At 44.0% G+C, this 20,231-nt stretch overlaps 1 protein-coding gene across 2 annotated transcripts in view; it reads left to right on the top strand.

Annotated features, from left to right (window-relative positions):
• ADGRD2 (adhesion G protein-coupled receptor D2) overlaps positions 1-20,231 on the top strand; it is a 1,057,913-nt gene that overhangs the window by 473,602 nt on the left and 564,080 nt on the right. For both annotated transcript variants that reach the window (XM_069609449.1, XM_069609450.1), the window contains exon 13: positions 8,588-8,649. In XM_069609449.1, coding sequence (XP_069465550.1) covers positions 8,588-8,649 — 62 coding nt within the window. The remainder of the gene's footprint in view (positions 1-8,587; positions 8,650-20,231) is intronic.

Raw genomic sequence — 20,231 nt, 5'->3', positions numbered from 1 at the left:
CTGTCAGTAGGGAGGACCAATACAAGCTGGCTTTTACCTTTGGGGGCCAGCAGTATACATGGACCCGGACTCCCTTCGGATACCTCAACTCCGGCAATGAATTCAACATTTTTCTACACAAGGCCATGCCCGACTTGGGTGCAAGGGGTAACCTGGCTTATGTAGATGATGTCCTCATCAAAAGTTCATCTGTGGAGGAACACATAGCGGAGATCCGTTATGTTCTGACACAGTTGAGGGCTGCCGGAGCAAAACTTTCCTTTCAGAAAGCACAGTGGTGTAGAACCCGTGTTAATTTCTTGGGGCATGAGATTACTCCTCAGGGTCTCTGTCCCCAGGAAAAGAAAGTGGAAGCACTTCAGAAACTGAAAGACCCCACAACTCTGCGGGAACTAAGGAGCCTCCTTGGACTGACCAATTACAGCAGAAAGTTCATTGAGGGCTACGCAGAGATCGCCAGACCCCTGATTCATCTCCTGAAGGGGGGGGTCAAGTGGGAATGGGGTCCAGAACAAGCCGAGGCAGTAAGACAACTCAAGAGAAGCCTCTCACAAGCGCCTTGCCTAGCTTACCCTGTCAGAAACAAGGAGTTCTTCCTGGAGACGGGGTTCTCTAATACGTGCTTGACGGCAGTATTATACCAAAAGCATGACAAGGTCAATAAAGTAATCTCCTATGCGAGCAAAACTTTATCCTCTGTGGAGGAAAAATTCAACGATTGTGAGAAGGCACTCCTGGCAACGGTGTGGGCATTGAAGAATTACCGCCCGTTTATCCAGGGGGAACACATCATAGTGGAGACTCCACACCAGCCTCTTCAATATCTCCAAAGTGATAGAATCCGGACCGGAAATGTGAGTAATTCCCGAATTACTTCCTGGATTCTGTCAATGCAAGGCTTTCCTGTGGAGGTCCGATATGGCCAAAACAAGAAGAGTCCCCTCGCGCAAGGTCTGGCTGACTTGCATGATTGTGCCAGAGAAAACTGTCTCGAGGACGAAAGTCTAAAAATAAAGGACAACACGGAAGCATACCTTAATTCCCCCCACAAAGTCTTTGAAGAGGACAAATGTGAGGGAATGCCCACTGTCTATGTGGATGGATGCTCGTACCATGTTGACAACAACGGGGAGAAAAAACTGGTGGCTGGCGTAGGGAATGCATGGGTGAATGAGTCTCCAGAACCCTCCGCTGGATACAAAATTGGTCCCCGAAGTAGTCAGGTGGCAGAATTGATGGCGGTGCATCAGGCCATCCTCACTGCTGTCCAGCATCAACTCCACAAACTGGTCATAATCACAGATTCAGATTATTTACGGAACGGGTTCGTGGAGCACCTGGTTAATTGGAAAACCAGAGGCATGTTATGTGCTAACAACAAACCCTTGAAACATGGGAAGTTGATCCAAAACATTGATGATCTGGTCACCTCGAAAGGAATGACCATCTATTGGAAGAAGATCAAGGGTCATTCCAAAATAGAGGGACCAGACAAAACTGGAAATGACTTAGCTGATCAGCTGGCCAAAACCGGGGCCATCCAAGGGGATCTAATTGAGATTGAGTCCCTGTTGGGGGAAATCCAGGTCACTGCTATCACTAGGTCCCAAACAAATGCTCACAATGACCTTTCAATTGCACAATGGAGTAAGGAGACCCCTGATGCTGATTTGATTACAGCTCAGAAGGGGGATCCAATTATTGGTAAGTTTTACCAACACGTTGAGGACCCTGAGAACTTTCCCCTGACGGATACCGATTACACTGGGAAAGAGGACCTAAGAGTGTTGATGAAATGTCCAAAAATGTTCCGAATCCAAGACGGTTTGTTGGTAAGGAAATCCAAAGCTGGCCACGATCAGTGGGTGGTTCCTACCTCATTCCGAAGCCTGATGTTAAGTCACGCCCATGATGCGGCCACCGCCGGTCATAGGGGGTTTCACACAACATTGGAAATCTTAAGAGAGGTTGCATACTGGCCACACATGGGGCAGGACCTCGACCAATACTTGAAGGGGTGTCTTGTGTGTGCACAATTTCAGCCATCATCCCTCACGCACCGTGCGCCTCTCCAAAAGAGGGGGATGACACTGCCATGGTCAGATTTACAAATCGACTTTGTAGGCCCTGTGATTCGCTCTACTAGGGGGAATAAGTACATGTTGACTGTGACATGCTTGTTTACCAAGTGGGTGGAATGTCTCCCAGCCCCAAATTGCAAGGCAGAAACCACAGCTGCCCTGATGATTAACCACATCTTTTCCCGTTTTGGTCTACCTCAAAGGATTGAGTCAGACAGAGGTAGCCACTTCACCAGTGAAGTAATGACAAAGATGTGGGAGATACTGGGGGTCAAAAGAAAGTTGCATATTGCTTACCGGCCAGCTTCTTCTGGGGCAGTAGAGAGATATAACCGAACCATTGTGAGCATCTTAAAAAAGTTTGTGGCAGATTCTGGGCCAAGTTGGGATATCCGATTACCTCTGGTCCTAATGGCCATCAGATCTACCCCTTCATCTCCAACCAAAATGTCACCATTTGGGTTGATGACTGGGCGCAAGATGGTGCTTCCGCAGCATTTGCTCTATAGGACCCAAGAGCAGACACTGATAAATGCCTCCACTACTCATGAGTATGTGGAGAATTTAAGGAAACACCTCCAACATGCTTTTGCTTACGCTCAGCGGAATCTAGAAAGATCGGCTGATAGCATGAAGACCCACTATGACCTGAAGACTTCCAGGAAGGAATATCAGGTGGGGGACCGGGTCTATCTATACAACTTCCAAAGAAACCAGGCAAAACAGCGGAAATTTTTGCCTACGTGGAAGGGACCCTTTGAGATCATCGACAAGATCTCCCCTGTGGCCTACAAAATCCACATCCCCAAAGGTCCTTTGGCAGCGGGGGAAGACAAGTGGGTCCACATAAACCAGTTGAAATGTTGCCATCCCAGGCACACTCTGCAACAACTGGAGGAATCCTCTGGAATCCTAGAGGGTACTGTCTCAGACTAATTCAGTTCCAACCATAAAACATACCACATCTAGTCTCTAAAATATTGTGATTTGCATGAAACTGTCTCTTAGTTATACTGTTTTTTTTTGTCAAAATAAGAATGTAATGTTTCGTTATGATGAAATGCATATGCTGCCCCACTATCTCAACAGTGGTGGAAAAACATCTATGAATAGGTATTGCCGTCTTCCTTTGTCGTCCTAGGAGAAAGAAAACCGGGAGACGGGCCAAGGAGGACGATCCGGAGACCGGGAGCAGAGACGCAACGGGCCCGGGGTACCGCCCAATTTTCCCATCAGGACCGGCAAGGAGAACCGATCGATCCAACCGGATGGAGAAAAAGATGCTGAACTGTGCCATCTATTGGAAGAAGATGAGGAAACATCCCAGGTCTTGCGAGTCCCATTCGTGAAATAGAATGGCCATCGCAAGAGGGGGGCTTGTGGGATGTATTTACCCATGCATCCGAGCCCTACCTCAAAACTGTGCAGTACTGACATGGAAAACATCATGATGGCCAGAGCTTCCCAGAAAATGCACAGGGAAATGCATGAAGAATAGGCTGCCACACATTTTTGCCGATGTTATGGGCACAGAAGGACGCTGCCTAAAACCACCATTGGACTACCCACACAGTAGTCTGAAACCATTGGGAATGGCAATGCTGATTGCCAAAAGCAAACCCATAACTGTTGGGAATTCATTTTCTTAAATCCCAAAAAGGGGTGCAGTACCAGTACTCACCACTATCCAAAAGCCGGCGTTTTAAAACCACCAGATTTTGTAGAAAACTGAATAAATGAACCCAAAGCAAGCCAAAAAAAGACTTACTGAGAGGTGGATCCAATGTAAAGTTATATTCTGAAGTGACTTGAAGGTTTATAGCAAGACTGGCTGAGCTGTGGATTTCAGCAGTTTAAGTAAATTTGGACTGAAAGACACTACAAATCTAAATGTTTAAATTGACTGAGTGACCTACTTTTGTGTGTCACATAGGTTTCAATTGTTTAAATGTCATAGTTTTAAACTTAGAATCAGCATTCTAGCTGCATATGTAAAAATGTTTAGTTTTATTTGAATGCAGAAAACTGGGGAACAGAAATGACATGTAGCTAAAAACTGGCTTAAAGAGATTCCAATTTTGCCTGGCAACTACCCCCCATCAGGAGTGAAACTTGAGTCACAGCTGTGTTCCTAGGCCTATCTGCCTTTTGCTGGCCACACTAAGGATATGCCATCTCTCTGATAATTGAATTAAGGGGAGCCCCCACAGAATACAGGAGCTCTGAACAAAGCCCTGTCCTGACCCAGGCAGATGGTTTATTGCAGATGTCGTAAATGTAGCTTCCTCCTGGAAGGACAAAGGAGGGGCACTGCCTGTGAGAGCAAGCTGGCTTGGCAGAACTGGAAAAACCAGAAATTCAACCTTGTGCTGAGGGAAAACCACACCCCTTTGGGGCCAGAACATAACTCTAACAAGATGGATCATTCATAGAGTGGACATGTGAAAATTTTATAAATGATACCATAATTCTTGTGATTTTTCTGCCCACATTTTAAGAGGTTTTTAGAACCGGTGGCATGTTCAGGGGGGTTTTAGCGGAAAAGAGGATATTACTCAAAATGTGTGCATGTGAAAAATCTGACAGTTCATCAACTAATGTCCATACTCCTTGCGCACATGTTTGTAAATTTGGGTTAATGTCCGGTATTGCAAACCAGTTAAAAAGTGCAAAATATTGCCATTTCTGAATGCAAGCCCCCAGGAAGAGCAGAGTTGGAACAGGGGATACCTCCTGTGATATGTGATGGGTGCATGTAATTTAAAACCACTGTGTAGCTATGAAATATGTATTTGGTTCAAATCTAGATTTGTGTGCAAGTTGACAGGAGGAGTGGACTTTCTGCAGGCTGTAAAATGACATCACTCTGACACAACTTAGCTCCCCCAATCAGGGGAGAAATGAAAGCTTGGCCAATGATAAGTGGAGAGGGGCTGGCTAGTGATGCTGCTCACACACACCCATTTTAAAAACACATAAAAGCAGAGAGACAGGACAGATAGGGACCTTCAAATCCATTTGCTGCGGGACGCTCTGCTGGAAAATCCATACTTTACCTCCATCAACCTTCAGAGACCCAGACCAGACCAGCAGAGTAGAGCTGACATGTTAGCAGAACCAGAGAGAGCTGACCCAGATCACTGTGAAGTGCAGAGACCAGAGTCCAGTCTAAAACCTGACCAGATCCATGGCGAGGCCCATTTAACTCAAGAATATAGTGTGAGTACCTAGAAAACTGTGCAGAACCAATCTCTTAGTTAAAATAATATAATCCAAGCTATTTTACTCTAAGTAGAGTAGTCTCCTAACTGTCACCTGTCATTTGTAAAGCTGTCACTTGTCATTTTCTAGTTGCAAGCTGCACTTGTCTTTTTGAACTTTAAAATTTCAAATCTGAAAAACGACCTTTATTTAATCGCTCATATCTCCGTGACCGTTTGTGCTAGAGACTTGCAGTAACTTTCCTCAGAAAGCTTAGAATCGTGGCTTTCCTACGAACCTAGAACCGCATTCCTACCCCCTATAGTTTTGCCGTAATCGTGAAGAACGCACTCGCGAATTTTGCCGCGATTTGAAAATTTCTCCACTTGCAAAAAGATAGCTGCTTTTGCTTTCCTCTGAAAAAAATCGTTTGCCTCATAAAAACTATCCCTGCATCACTGCTAGAGTGAGCCTGAGCTAATATTAACTAGATACCACTCACCTAAACCTCTAGAGGGAATTAAAAGCATTTTAGCATATTTTCACTCCATTGCCAGCACATATCAAAGCATTTTGCCTGTGTTTAAAACTCCGATCTGTAGTCTAAGCTTGCTGGGGTTAACTGAATCACATTTAATTGCATTTCTGAGAACTGTGTGCCTTCCTTCCATTTCCTTGCATTGCATAAAAGGGGGGGGGGGAATTGTACAAGAAAGTGATTACATTGTCTTTTGCTGAAATTCTATCAAGTTATTTTCTTTACTGCATTTCATTCCACATTGCATCCATTTGAAACCATAAAAGTATTGTTGCTATCTTATCCATTTCATGTCAACTCCTTAGTGATTATCAAGAAGTGTGCTAGTGCCAGATTCTCCGTTGTTAATCTTTATCATATCAGATTAAGTGTGCTATTCAATTATTAATTTATTCTAAAGTGTGATATATATACCTATTGTTTAAACTATCAATTAAACCTTTTAACTTGCAAAACAGAACTACTTCTTGGCTCAGTGGGGTCAGGAGGATTCCAAGAGAGGGGTGTTAGATAGGGGTAGTCATCCAGAACGCATGAACTGGACATAAAGATATATCAATAAGGGTTTTCATTCAGTATTATAGACTAAGCGTTGACTTAGCTGTAGTGTTGAATTGAATCCTCTTACAAATGTCCGCGATCTAGACCAATCAGCGCGATTCGCCAGTCACATGTGGGTGCTTGAAGCCCCACCCAATCTGCTCTGTAACACTAGAGGGAATGGCTGTTGTGCCTGTCCCCGCTATACATTACACACTGATCGCCGCCCGATGACCAAAATCGTTTCTTAACACCCTGTAAGAACCACCCGCCACCCTAGTTACAATTCCTCTCACCTCCCGCACAACATTGTATTGCTGGTTGTGTGTGCCATATTCACATCGAGCTCTCACCTGCCGGTGCTGCTCGACTGCAGGCACCCCTCCCAATCAGCTCGCTGCCTCCCCTCGTCTGCACCATGCCTGGACACTCACCAACCGCGGGCGGGATACTACTCAATTCGGCTCCCGGCGGCCAATCTCCGGATTGCGCTGTCCGGTCGTCTTGCAGTTCTATGATGGTCTTGTAGTCCTCCAAAGGGGGCAACGGCAGAGGGGGCCGCGTTGCCGGGCCACCTTGACGCAAGTATCCTCACTGTGATCTCGCTTGGTCTCAGCAGATCTCAACAGTGCCTCCAACTTGTCTGGGCTAATTCCCGGGGGCCGTCTGCGGACCTCAGGTGTTGCGAGATCATGGCTGGAGCAGAATTATGAGCATTTGATTTGTATTTCGGCACTGAGGAGTGTTTAGCAGTGGCAGGTGTAACCTTGGCGCGAGGAGAGCGGCATGTAGATTGCACAATTGCGGCCTTGGCTGTGGGGCTCTCGTCAGGGTTCGTTCTGCGTGGTCAGCACCTTGCAGCTTTGTCTGAGCTGCCCCTGCCTGGGGACTCTGGCTTTGCGGCCTACCTTGGCCTGGCTTATGGGTAGCGGAACATAGTCCATAATATGGGGGTTGTGAGGGCCAACAGAGGTTCATATGCATTAGTCCATATACAGGGTTACATCTTCATGGTTTTAGTGGCGAGGAAGCATCTGCAAGCATGTACACAAGCTCTTCTGGCGTCTTGCGTTTCTGCCATGCTGTAGTTGGCCTATGTGAAAAATGAGAACGATGCATGTGTGAGTGTAAGTGACCCTCTACCTCATAGCACTGAGTATGTTCTTCGTGTGGATTGGTGTGTGTATGACCAATGTGCTTGGTGGCACGTGTGTTCTTGGCCACTGGCTATGTCATCATGGCATCTCTAACGATGGCAGTATTTTGTGGTTGCTGTCTAATCGAGTTGATCCATATGGTCGATGTCAGCTCCACCTGAGGTTCTAGCATGTGGTTTGATTGACGGGCAGCTTCCCTGGGTGTGTGGGGCGTGGCCACAGTGGATCTTGACATCTGGGGTGGCAGTGAGCGGGTTGAATTCCTCTCGCGGTGGGTGCTTGGGTCGTGACGTGCTAGGCCATGGTCTGGATGACAATCGGGGGAAGGGATCGTCCCATTTTCCCTCTTCACACTGATGAGTGCCGTGAAAAAACAGGAACTGTGTAGCACTTAAATGAGAAATTGTGACGCAGCTACATACATAGAGTGCACCCGGGTACAACCATAATTTAGGGATCCACAATCTGCGGCTTTCCACATGTTTTGGATTATGATATGTTAGGTTATTTATAACGCGCTTAATACCCAGAGGTTTCTAAGCACGGACCCAGGGATCGAACCTGTGTTGCACCGTGTCATTTTGCTTCCAAGGCCAGCACGTTGCCCCTGAGCTATGCTTCTGAGACTACCTATAATTATAATTGGTTATTTATAACACGCTGAATACCCAGAGGTTTCTAAGCGCAGACCCGGGGATCGCACCTGTGTTGCTTTGTGTTGTCTTGCTTCCAAGACGAGCATGTTGGCCTTGAGCTATACTCCTGAGCTAATGATCCCTGACCCGTAACTATGCTCCCTAGGGCTAATGAGAGTTGTAGTTCCAAACATCTGGACAACCAAAGGTGGCAGAACCTGCTCGAGCCCATGTTGGGGGTTTTAAATGCCAGAGAGTGTTACTGTGTATTTGGTTGAAATCATGTTGTACTACAATAGTCGATAATATGCCGTCACACAGTACAGTGCTGGCCTAGACCTAGGAAGTGACATTGAGGAGAGATATGACTCACTGCCTCCAAACATCACCCTTATAACTGTACTTCTGTTTTGATTTTGTCCATCTCTTTCTCAGACTCCAGAACATCATGGAAAGGTTGTGCAGCCCGTCTGTGCCTTCTGGAACTTCAGCGTCAGGTAACGCGCCTCTACACATTGTCTCATTAAGTCAGCCGGACAGCACAGTGGGTTAATGTGCCGGCTGGTAACAACGCTAAGCAAGTTAAGTACTCACCTCTGAAATCTGTGCCCCAGCTGCAGTAGCAAATTCAAATCCACACTTGTTTGGCCTTTGAATCTTCGTAGAACGGAAATACGAGTTTGGTCATAACTAGGTTTTGATCCAGCTCTTAGAAGCAGCTTTAATCCATTGTGAAGAGCTGCATAAAAAGGGTTTGGCCAAGTTGACCAAAAATATTTAACCGAATGTCCTAGATGACCGAATTTAGGCTGTACGAAATGATCGTACAGGCAGAAATTCGGTCCACTAGGCCATACGGTTCCATAATAGCTAACAAGGGGAACAGGGGCTGCGGGGGTGTCCCACCCTCCCCTTGCTTGCTGTAATTGGAACGGGAGTTGCGGGGAGTGTCCGCTGCTTACGGGATGTTGGAAGCGGGGGACTTAAATAAAAACAAAACAGAGAAAGGGATCCTCCGGGGTCAGTTCTGACCCACGTTGCGGGGACGGAACTGACGCTGCAGGGTCAGAATGAAGGCAGCCACTGAATGGAAAGTGGGTGGGAAGGTGGGGATGTAGTTGGGGCATGGATTAGTTGATTTTGGCCGCTGCAAAATTGGATTCACTGCGAATTTGTAGTATGGGCTGCGTGCTGGATGAGAGGTAGAGTTAAGGTTGGCAGGAGGGCCTATGTCTTTATTCCCCTGAGAACAATGAAACACGTATCACTGAATGAGAGTATAATACAAATACATTCTAAGTGCTCTTAGATTTTGGCAAGATAATGCTTGGACTAAAACATGTATTATTCCTTTTGTAAATAAGTGCTTCCTACCTCCATAACAGAAAAGCAGAACTTTTTACCATTGTTATACTTTCAGAAACTTTTAAGACTTTTCAAGTGCAGTAAGTGGCTCATGCAATGTTCTTGCCTCATTTGCACACATATCTGGGGCCACATTATCAAAGATTTGCACTGCCTCTAAAAAGTGGGCACATGCTTTGCTAATACAAAATGGAACAAACAGATTTTGTCGCAATCCATATTCTCTAAAATGGGGGTTCCATGTCATTTGGTCAACCCCCTTTTTTCCGACGGGTGTTTTGCCGCGGTAGTTTTGCTGAAAAACGTAATCGAAATACTTTAAAATACTTTTTGGGCCGGTTTGCCTCCCAAGCCGCCGTTAATTTAGTAATGTTTTTATTTCCCTTCACCTTCAACCCTTTACCTTTCCCAGTCTCCCAATTTTTTTTCGATGGACATTTTCGGCAAAGCTCCTGCGTCAAAACACCCGTCGGAAAAACGTATGTCGGCAAAAGGACGCAATACCATTTGCACATGGACAAAAATGAATCAGTCTGTTTGTTTGTACTATGTTTGTTGCATAACATACAACACAAGGCATCTACTGCATTTCTTTACTTGTTACTCAGCACGCATCATGACTATACCGGCTTGCTTCAATTTTTCCCAGGTGAAAACATTTGAGATAATAGAGATTGGGGCCAAACCTCTTTGCCCCATTCTCTGTTAACAAAGCAGCAAAACTGGTGCTAAGTGTATTTGTTCTGGTTTTTTACGCATCTTTGATAATCTCTGGGGTTCAGCTGTAATTTCACAGAGAAGCGCAGGGCATATCACGCCCCCGCCCCAAATGGGGATGGCTGCCTTGTAACAATAAGACGACAAATTACAATTTCAGCAGCTGAAGCATTGCGCACACAAAACACACTGGTACCGCAGTATATCATCAGGGTTGCATTGAGCACGAATGCTGTGACTGTATGAATGCAAACACATGATATTTAAGAAGTAGACTTGTAATTCTGCTTTTTTTGTCTCTGGGGGTAGCGTGTACTTACAGTTCCCCCCAGAGGCCCCAAAGTCCATGCTTTTATTTTTCATTGAGTTGGAGCATGAAAAGAAGCAATAGGGCGGTTCTTAATCCATTAAGGCATTGCTTGGACATTGCCATTTAAACAGTGCTTGCGTTTTTTTCTAATTTTAACATGTGGGAGGAACTGCTATCTGGTAGGGTTGCAGAAGCCCTGTCTTTTGTGAGTTTTAGGAATTCATACAACTGTGTGGGCAATTCCATCTCAGAAAGGGTCACAGTGGCCTGCTAACCAGAGCCCCTTTCCTTAGGCTCCATGCCAAAAACATAAGGTACACAGGTTCCCTCCTGCATAAGTATCCTGATCTGTCGTGCCTGCTCTCAGTGGCACAGAGCAGGTCCCAGGGTCACAGGTTCTCATTGTGCTAATTGGGCTTTACCCCTCGACCCCCTGAAATTCGGGGCTATCCCTAAAGGGCCCTGCTGACCTTCAGAGCCATCATGAGCAGGGCAGATGATGACAGAGTCAAGGTCTGTGCAATGGCTTTCCTTTTGGTATCAACAGGGCATTTCTTAGGCGTGAGTCTATAGGCACTCAGCAGTGCAATGAGCCATCTCTAGCTGAAGGACCCCTCCTACAGCTCAAATAAAGTAAATCTGTGTCTGCTTCCAACACAATTAAGGGCCCTCATTACGAGATTGCAGGTAGGCTGCCGGTATGACCGGCAGCCTACCTGCAACCAAGGCTTACTGTTTCTGCTGCCCGATATCCTGGTAATACTGGGATATTACGGGCAGTGGTGGAACGGTAAGTTCCCATTCCCATAGAGTCCTATCGAGAACACTAAAGCACTGGCACCGTTGTTGATGGTGCCGATGCCTCAGTGATTTATCTGGCGGTAGGGGCCTGAACGATTGGCAGGTTATTCCTCCCAGTACTTTACAGCCCCTACCGGCAGGCTCGGAGTGAGCCGGTCCCGAAAAGGTACCGGTAACGTTGTTACAACGCCTTATTTCCCGACTGGCTCACTCCTAATGAGGACCAAAGTATGTAAAACAATAAAGCTACATTTTAAAGATTAGTTTATACCCATTTTGTCCACTACAAATAAAGGGATTGCTTTTATATGAATATCAAATGTCCTTAACTTCATGCAGTACAGCAGGCTGGGAGCTTGTGACATATACTAGGCATATTCCAGGTGACTTTTTTACGCAATTTTTTTTTAGAGTGAGGGTCATGTTTATTATGACGAAGCAAGTGTAAATGTTTTAAAAATTATTTTTTACGCCGCACCATATTTTTATTTACTGGTGTGGCAGAGAAGGGGCATGGAACAGAATTGCCTTTAATGACATGTTCATACTAGCTTTGGATCTTATGGGACCTGGTTGCTATTTACACCAGCTAAAATCCAAAGGATTTCAGAGGAACCCATTGCAAACACTGCCTGCCATGTATACATGGCAAGAAGCATTTACTTTATTTGCACTAGAAAGTGAACAAACTAAGGTGGGCAGGCGATCGCACCTTTGCATTTACACCTTTGTTTTGCACTTCATAGTGTAAACGAATAAAATTGCACGAAGGGGGACAGTTTGCACATAAGGGCAAATGTAACACATTCCCTCTGTGCAATTTACATTTTTAAGTAAAATGACGCCCTGTTTATCTTAAAGTGCTAAATGCACAGTGCTTTACAACATGAGATTCTTGTAGGCTACCATTATTTTTCATTCTGGGGCTTGTAGATTTCCAGTTAGGAAGTAGAAACTGAATGTACAATTATATTATTTTGGCTTAACATGTTTCTATAAGTATCTACACATTGTCAGGCGACTTTACTATGGGTTTTGTGCATTTGTCAAGTAAACACTATACACCAGCATTAGTACAGCCTTGAAAGCTAAAACGTAAATATTTCTACCAAGAACAGCTCAAAAGTTATGTGGTTAAGTGCGTGATGTGCAGATGGGGTTACAATTCCTAGTTCATGGCTTAAACAAAGTGTGTAATCTTACTGTGAGTTAATTGCAGAAAGTGGAGTCCTTTGAAGTTATTAAGTTTAAACTATTTACAATGTGGTCATTTTCATGATTTTAGGGCCAAATTGGTTTCTTCTTGTGCTCCTCTGTTAGTGCCACCTTCGGCCCCACCCCTCAAATATCACCTAATTTGACAAGCAGATGTATCAGCAACCAGTCACTGCACCAGTGATTATAGCACAGCAGACTGCCATCAATGTCCCGCCCTGTTGCTGCCAGTCACTGAAGTTGCCCGGGACATTCAGGGTACTACCCCAAATGAGAATGGGTAAAACTCTTTGCAGTGCCTTGCTATGATATAGGATCTGTAAGCGGTGGGTTAGTGGACTAACACAGGGCAAGGATGCTTTGTTGCACATTAGTGTGCAGAACTGAAAAGATAAGGCTGCCTGTAGTGTAAAGATCTAGCTATGTTGTTATTTGTCTAGAGCAGTGGTTAATTTGCACTCCAGGTTGCTAATTTAAATTGTTTGTGTGGTCAACTTTGGTGTTGTCAGAGTGGTGTTTAAAAAGTATGGAGAGTTGTGTTGGTGTATTTGTGGTGGGTTAGTGTGATGGTTATTGTGTAACCTATGTTGTTTTGCTGATGTAGTTGTGTGTCGAGATGTGTTTTTAGGATGGGGGAGGCTATGCTAGGTGACACTATGTCATGACACAAACTCAGGGACCACAATATGTAGTCAGTTTTCCAGGACCACCCTTCTGACTGCTCAATGACACCTCAAAGACACTGCAACTGTGGCACCTCTCAGTCTTATATATGAGATTATGCTACAATGTAGCTGGATATTCATCATGAACTACCAACTGACAAATCCAACCATGCACCACAACACAACCACAGCATTACCATGCACCACAACACAACCACAGCATTACAATTTCTGGCAGTTTCTATCAAAATGTGCATTTTGTATTTAAAAACGGACATGTTTTTGGGCAATGTCAGTGTCCCGATGGCCATTAAATTGCACCATTGGTTGCAAAGTTGACACTAGTTCATAACGGGAATTGGGCACCATACAAGTAAATTTGCCACACCTACACAAAGTCTCTGAAGGTCCCCTGCCACCATTTGACACATTACCCCACCCCCAAAGTTTGGATCTAGTTGTGTTGCGCCTCTGACAGGGGTGATAGCAATGTCACTGCAGTACAAGGGCTGCATGTACAATACGCACTGCTCCAAAAGGCTGTCTATATTTGATCCTTTGTGACGTTGGGTAATAACTCTCTACAGCAAGACAGCCTCCCCCAAGGAGCCATTCTGGGAAACAGGAATCAATGGGCAAACCCAAAATATAAGGACCAACCTCCCACCGGGGTGTTGCATACCAAAAGGCCTTTAGTGATATGGGTCTGAGAATGGATGAGGTTAGCATAGTCAGAGAGCGCTCAACACAGTTGGGGAAGGACCCGTCATGTTTCTTTCGGTACCCATTTGTCTTTCCTTTCCCCTACACTTTCTTCACCACAAAACACTTTGGGAATGATGCAGCCAGGCAAAGACCATTTCTCACAAGGACAGGGATTAGACCCCTTAAAGCATGCTTGCTTTTCTTCAGTTCCATATGGACCTTTGTCCAAGAAAGAGGTATTCTTCCACATCTTCTTTTATCCACTTTTGGACCATTCAGGACATATGGAAGAATTCATTTGAAACTCTTCCGGGAGAGTGGATCATTCCTGTGCCCCCCGCCAGAGTGGTGATGATTGAGTGTTCCAAGGCAGAGGCAAGCTCTGCTCCTTAACCACTACAATGGCACATTGCGGTGACCTGCTGCTGGAGAAAGGCCTGCCTCCCTGACAGCTACACTGGTACCTAGGACCTCCCTGTAGTTACGGAAATGAGTAACCGATTAAAGGGCAGTGTCAGGGGAGTGAGTAGGAAGACAACCAGATTGAAGTCTATGAAGAATGGAATTGCAATAAAGATGACAGATTATTGAGAATAAAAAGCACTTTTGAGTAGTTTACAAATAAAATTAAGAGAGGATATGGGATGCACATTTGGAGATAGAGATGGATGGTGGGAGGATTTTAAGCATTATAAGAAAGGTAGCATGCTTTAACAGTAGGGGATAGACAGGAATTGAAGAGAGAGGTTAAGCAAACAAGAACATGAGGATATGCTCATGTGATTATTGCAAATACTCGATGGTCCAGAGGGGGACCAGTGGGGTTGGTACTTTGAAACAGGAGATTGAGAAAAGCAAAAGAAAGCAGATTCAAGCAAGACAATGACGATGCAGTCGGGTAGGACAGTGAAGGTCAGGATGAATCAGGGGGGGCAGAAGAATGCAATTTATTAATTCTATAGGTAGAATATGAGACAAAGACTGTGAGACATGAATTTAAAATGGGATCAGGAGTTTGGGCATCCAATATTGATGTGGTGGATGTGGAACCAATATGATTAGGCCTTCTTCCCAAGCATTCTTGGGGGTGTTTTTGAAGTAATGTCAATATCCTTTGGTTGGTTTCTGCTGACCATAACAGACAAACCTTATGCACAATGGTTGGATAGGTATCGCTGTGTGGTTACCCCACCATAGTTACAGAGATGGAAAGCACATGGCATCTGGATATACAGTGAATACCAGGCAGGGAAAAGTGATGCTGGTGGGATCTGTGTCCAGCTGTGCAGACATGAGGGCATTCACAAGAAAAATAGGTGTGCTCCTTAACTTGCTTTCTTATGATCCTGGGAGATTGAGATCTCAGATTTTATATTGTGAGAGTGGTTGATGGCTGCTGTTATGATGAGGTTGGTGATTTCATTGAGGAAAGCTTTGTTGATCTGGGCTGGGTGGCAGATTAGGTGGACGGTGGTTCTATCAGCAGGTGTCAGCATGAAGTGGCAGGTTAAATGTGCCATGGATTTGAGGGATAGGGGATTCAGCAGAGTGCCTGTGAATCAAATTGTGTAGAGAGCAAGTTTTCCTCTATTATTTATTATGGGTTTGATGTTCTGAGTGCCATAGCTTGTGGGGACTAGGACACCAAGAACATGGGAGTAGGTGGGGTGAGTCATTCCTGCCATGAAGGGTGTGTACGGTTGTGGTGAGGTGCACTGCATTTGGGTTAATGAGCATGAGTTTGTATGTGATTTTGGAGAGCATTGCCTGGATTGTTGTGAGTTTGAAGTTGATGAATTTGTTTTGTTTAGATGTGTGATGTGATGGACATATGTGTTATGTTTGTGTGAGTGATGCGGAGGTGGGGAATGGAGAGTGGGGGTCTTATGCACATGCTGGATCACGGTGAGCTATATCTGGGGTTTGGCCCATGGACGTCCAATGTAGTAACTCGTCCAAACAGGAATTGCCCTTGTTGCCTGCTTCTGTATTTCTGGACACCGGGTGATTGAGGACCTGAGCTGTGAAAGAAGTAAGGAGACTTTCAGGTAACAGGAATGCAGGGGAACCCCTGATTTTCTTGTGGATCATGTACCACCCATCTTAGGAATCCCTGTGACTTTAAAGTTCCACTTGGCCAGAAAGAGATTCCCCAATTGGTTGGGGATGGTGCAGCCTGGGCTTCCAGGTTATGGGGCCTACAGCCTAAAGTTCTAGAAGGCGGGAAGATAACTATGCTTGAGAGCCACATTTTGGGAAGGATGCTGCACAAGTCGGAGAGTACTGCTTTGTCATTTTATGTATCTCTTTCTCGTCTTAAAAGCCCTAGTGTATCCTTGAAGTCCCATGTATCAGGATAGATGATAAGAATGGGGGGGGCCAACGGGTCAGGGACCACCACTTGCTACTTGAAGTTGATCTCAGAGATAAACAGATGGTGGTTGGCCAGAGCATACTTAGAGTATTGTGCTTAAAACCGCTGTCAGGCATGAGGACCACATTTTTAGTGCCTGTGAAGAACCAAGTGGTAATCAGAAGGTGTTTGTGACCAAGGTATAGAGACATGTGGCACTTAAAGACTGCAACTGTCTCCCCATGGAGCAATAGAACATGTTAATTGCTTGTTGCTGCCCAAATAAAAGGCACGCTCAGAGGGGCTATATTTCAATAGGGCAGTTCCCGAAGGGACAGACTCCCAGGCCAGCATGGGCTGCTTTTTTGCTAGTGTCAACCAGCTTTGGGAGACATTCACTGGCTTAGTCCACTGGCAGTGCAGATGGATGTTTGCCAATGGTAATAGTTCAGTGTGCTTTAAAAAGGTATAATTATACACACATCTTCAATAAATGCTCCACATGAATTACTAATTTTATTTGAACAAGTCAGGAAATGCGTTTTGTGAATGTGTGCCACTTTATTTTAATGACCGGTCTATCTCGACCTCAATCGAAGGCAATTAAAAGGGAAGTTCTCTGGCAAATTTTATTGGCCCAATGGATAGGTCATGTATTTTTGAGCATATATCGATCGATCAAAATTCTTTTTCAAATGCATCTTACCTTTGATTTTTCTGACATTTACACAAGTGCCCTTGCGGCAGTAAATCAGATCACCCACCCCTCAAGATGACATCATTAGAAACTCCTTGTCACAACGCCAGTGCACGTCAAATTCAAACATCTTCGATGTTCAATTCATTGACGTGTCTCCATGGAAATTTCAAGACACCCTTTTGCCTCGCTAAGTATCAACAAACCGTGGAGATTCTGCCACCTTAGAGTCCATCTATTTCATTACGAGCCTCCACAACTTCTTTTTGCTCTGTTCAGCTACCTAACAACTACGATGAATACAACTGAAAAGGGTACTTACACTAAGTCAAATGAATTCACTCTACAAGTGCTTTCAATTTCAATAATTATTACATAATTGACCAAGGTCTCTGCTAAACCATATTTAAATTGTATATACAAATCAGCTCTTTTTTCCATCTGCTAATGAGAACTTTCCAACTTTGGGCCTTTTCCTGTTGTCTTTGCTCTATTTCTATGGGTTTTTATAATGTGTCTGTTTCTTATCATTTTCTTTTACATGACATTTTAAAATAAAACCTCAATTCATTACTTTATCCAAATTATACATTTTTTATTTTAATCCCACAGTTTATCTTTCTTCTCCAATCCTCAATGATAATGGCATACATTCCGCCATACCGTTAAGAGCTGGATTATTCCGAAGCGGAAATGGCTTGAGATAGAAAGTAGCCGTAAATATGGTGAATTGAAAGTCATGATGATCACTCCCAGGTTCCTGATCCTCATTACATGGAAGAAGTTTCCACTTGGTATACCTGCCATCGATGTGAGGAAAAGCCAACTTTGGTAGAGAACTGTTGTTGCCCAGAAAGCTCTGGCTGCTTGGCCTATATAGCCGAAGAAGTGTCTCCACCGATATGCGTTACCGGGCTGCATGACTTCAGGGCAGCCTGCCTTACAAGATGCACGTTGAGAATGCTGACGGTGCAGATGCACGAACGTATAGCAACTGTTCACCCTTGTGCTCCTAGTAATGAGTAATTATTGTGTCTGTAAATTTTATTTGTGACTACCTTGCATTATAACCTTTTATGTTGTTCTCCATGATCTCATGGGTTCACTCATTATATATATTTTGATATATTGGAAAATGTATTGTTCTTTCTTCATGCCAAACTATTCTTTCTTCTATTATGCAAGTCAACAATACAATTTTAGTTACTTTCAAGCTTTTAAAAAATCAACTTCCTATCTTTTATTTTTCAAAAGGGAATATACATTACTATATCACCCTTACCTCAAATGTATTGGGCTGTGACCTCTTGACTCACAATGTATGTTTGTGAATTTATACCAATGCCTTGCATTTTACAAGATAGAACAAACAAGATAAATTCAAGTGTTGGATTCATTCAACAAAACAAATCCTCCATCTTTTACACAAATGGTACAGGCTTGTGGCCTATTCAGCGTTTGCATGGTGGATTCATGGAAGACTCTGATTCCACATTCGAAAAGTCATACCTACCTGTGCAGTTTGAGCCATCCGTCAACAATTCTGTAGTTCTTCCGGACAATACAAGGGATTTCTACAGACATTACCTATCACAGATACTTACAAGTTGTAGTTTGTATATACCATTAAACAATATGCATTTTATTACATTAGTTTACTTTCAGTAAACGATATATTAATCTTATAATGTTGTATTGTTTATTTGCTAATTTATTTATAAGTTGTAATCTTTGTTACCAATGAAGTTAATATTACATTGTCTAATTAGTATCCCATGTTTATTGCATGTGCTGTTATGTTCAAGGATTCCACTACTGAAGCAGTCGAGATGGAAGAGACACATGGATCACAGATATACAAATAATAGTGATAGTCATCATTTATCACCCATTGGATTTGTAATGCTCCATTCATGTGTTTTCCAAAGTGAAATAGCGTACTTTTTGTAATTGTATTTACGTTTCTTGCCACAGCAGAATAGATTTACAATTGTTTACAACTTTTTGTGAATGTTCTGTTACAGTTGGGAAAAGAACTAGGCACATCCAGATTGACAGTATCAAAGCGCACTCTGAAAACCAGGTTAAATACCATCGAGGCATTTGCGTTTTTTGCTAAGTGGTGATTTGGACTTTCTTTCATTGGTATTAGATTGTAAGGTTGATAATCATATGTTCTTTAAGTGTGAAAGAAAAAATGCTTGATTTTGTAATGTGATAGAGGCCTAGAAAGAAGATGAGCAGGAAGAATTGGACCGCAGCATTAACAAAGGGTGTGGCTTGCCAAGCCGCTATCACTTTGGAGCAACGAATGTTTGAGGTTGCAAATACTCCTCCCAACGTTTAGAATCAGGATGCTGTGTGCAATGGGCCGATTTGAACTGAATATAACCAGTGATCCTTGGAAAGTAACAATGGATCATTATTTGTTTTGTTTGTTTGTTTGTTTGTTTATTTGCTGTAGCGCAAGACCAAACCCACGGGTAGCTGGGCGCAGACATTACAAGGATACTTGAGAACTTGGTTACAGAAAGTTACAGTCATACAGTATGATTGGGAAGCATAGTTACAAACTGAATATGAAGATATAGTTTAAGCCGGTTGACAGAAGCAAGGTGACATAGTTGCAATCATCAGAGGTCTCGAGGGCCAAGTGGGACCCAGTGACATTCCTAAATGCTAGCAGCGGATGCCAGAAGTAAGTTCGGTAGGGGCTGGTTAAAGCGGAACGTGTAGAAAGGTGGCAAGGCGAGGGGTCCTAGTAAGGAGAGGTGGTTGAGTTAAATGTCATTATATCGTATCCAGGTAAGGACCTTCCGCCTGAAGCTAAGGTAAGGTTGGTCCATTCTGATATCTAAAGGGAGTCTGTTCCAAGTTTGGGCAGCTATGACCGGAAAGCTGGAGCCGCCGGCTGTGCTCTTTTTGTATCTGGGCACCACTAAGGTGCAAGCATTGGTCATTCTTGCGGGACGGTTTGAGATTCTCTTGTTAACTCTATTTGCCAGGTAAGGAGGAGCTATATTGTTAAGACATTTGGAGGTGAGAGAGAGGGTTTTAAGGGCAATCCTGTCCTTAATTTTTAGCCAGTGGATATTTCTTCTGGAGATAGAGATATGACTCTATTCGGAATATTTAAAGCTACTCTAAGCTACTCTAAGAGCGTTATTTTGGAGTGTTTGGAGTTTATCAAGGATGTACTTATTAGATCCCGCATTTAGAGCATTTCAGTAATCCAATCTGGATATGATAAG

The sequence above is a fragment of the Ambystoma mexicanum genome, chromosome 8, assembly GCF_040938575.1.
Source record: "Ambystoma mexicanum isolate Mex_15411 chromosome 8, UKY_AmexF1_1, whole genome shotgun sequence".
NCBI classification, from domain to species: domain Eukaryota; kingdom Metazoa; phylum Chordata; class Amphibia; order Caudata; family Ambystomatidae; genus Ambystoma; species Ambystoma mexicanum.
The sequence above is the reverse complement of the archived record's forward strand: the minus strand, read 5'-3'. Positions and strand labels throughout refer to the sequence as shown.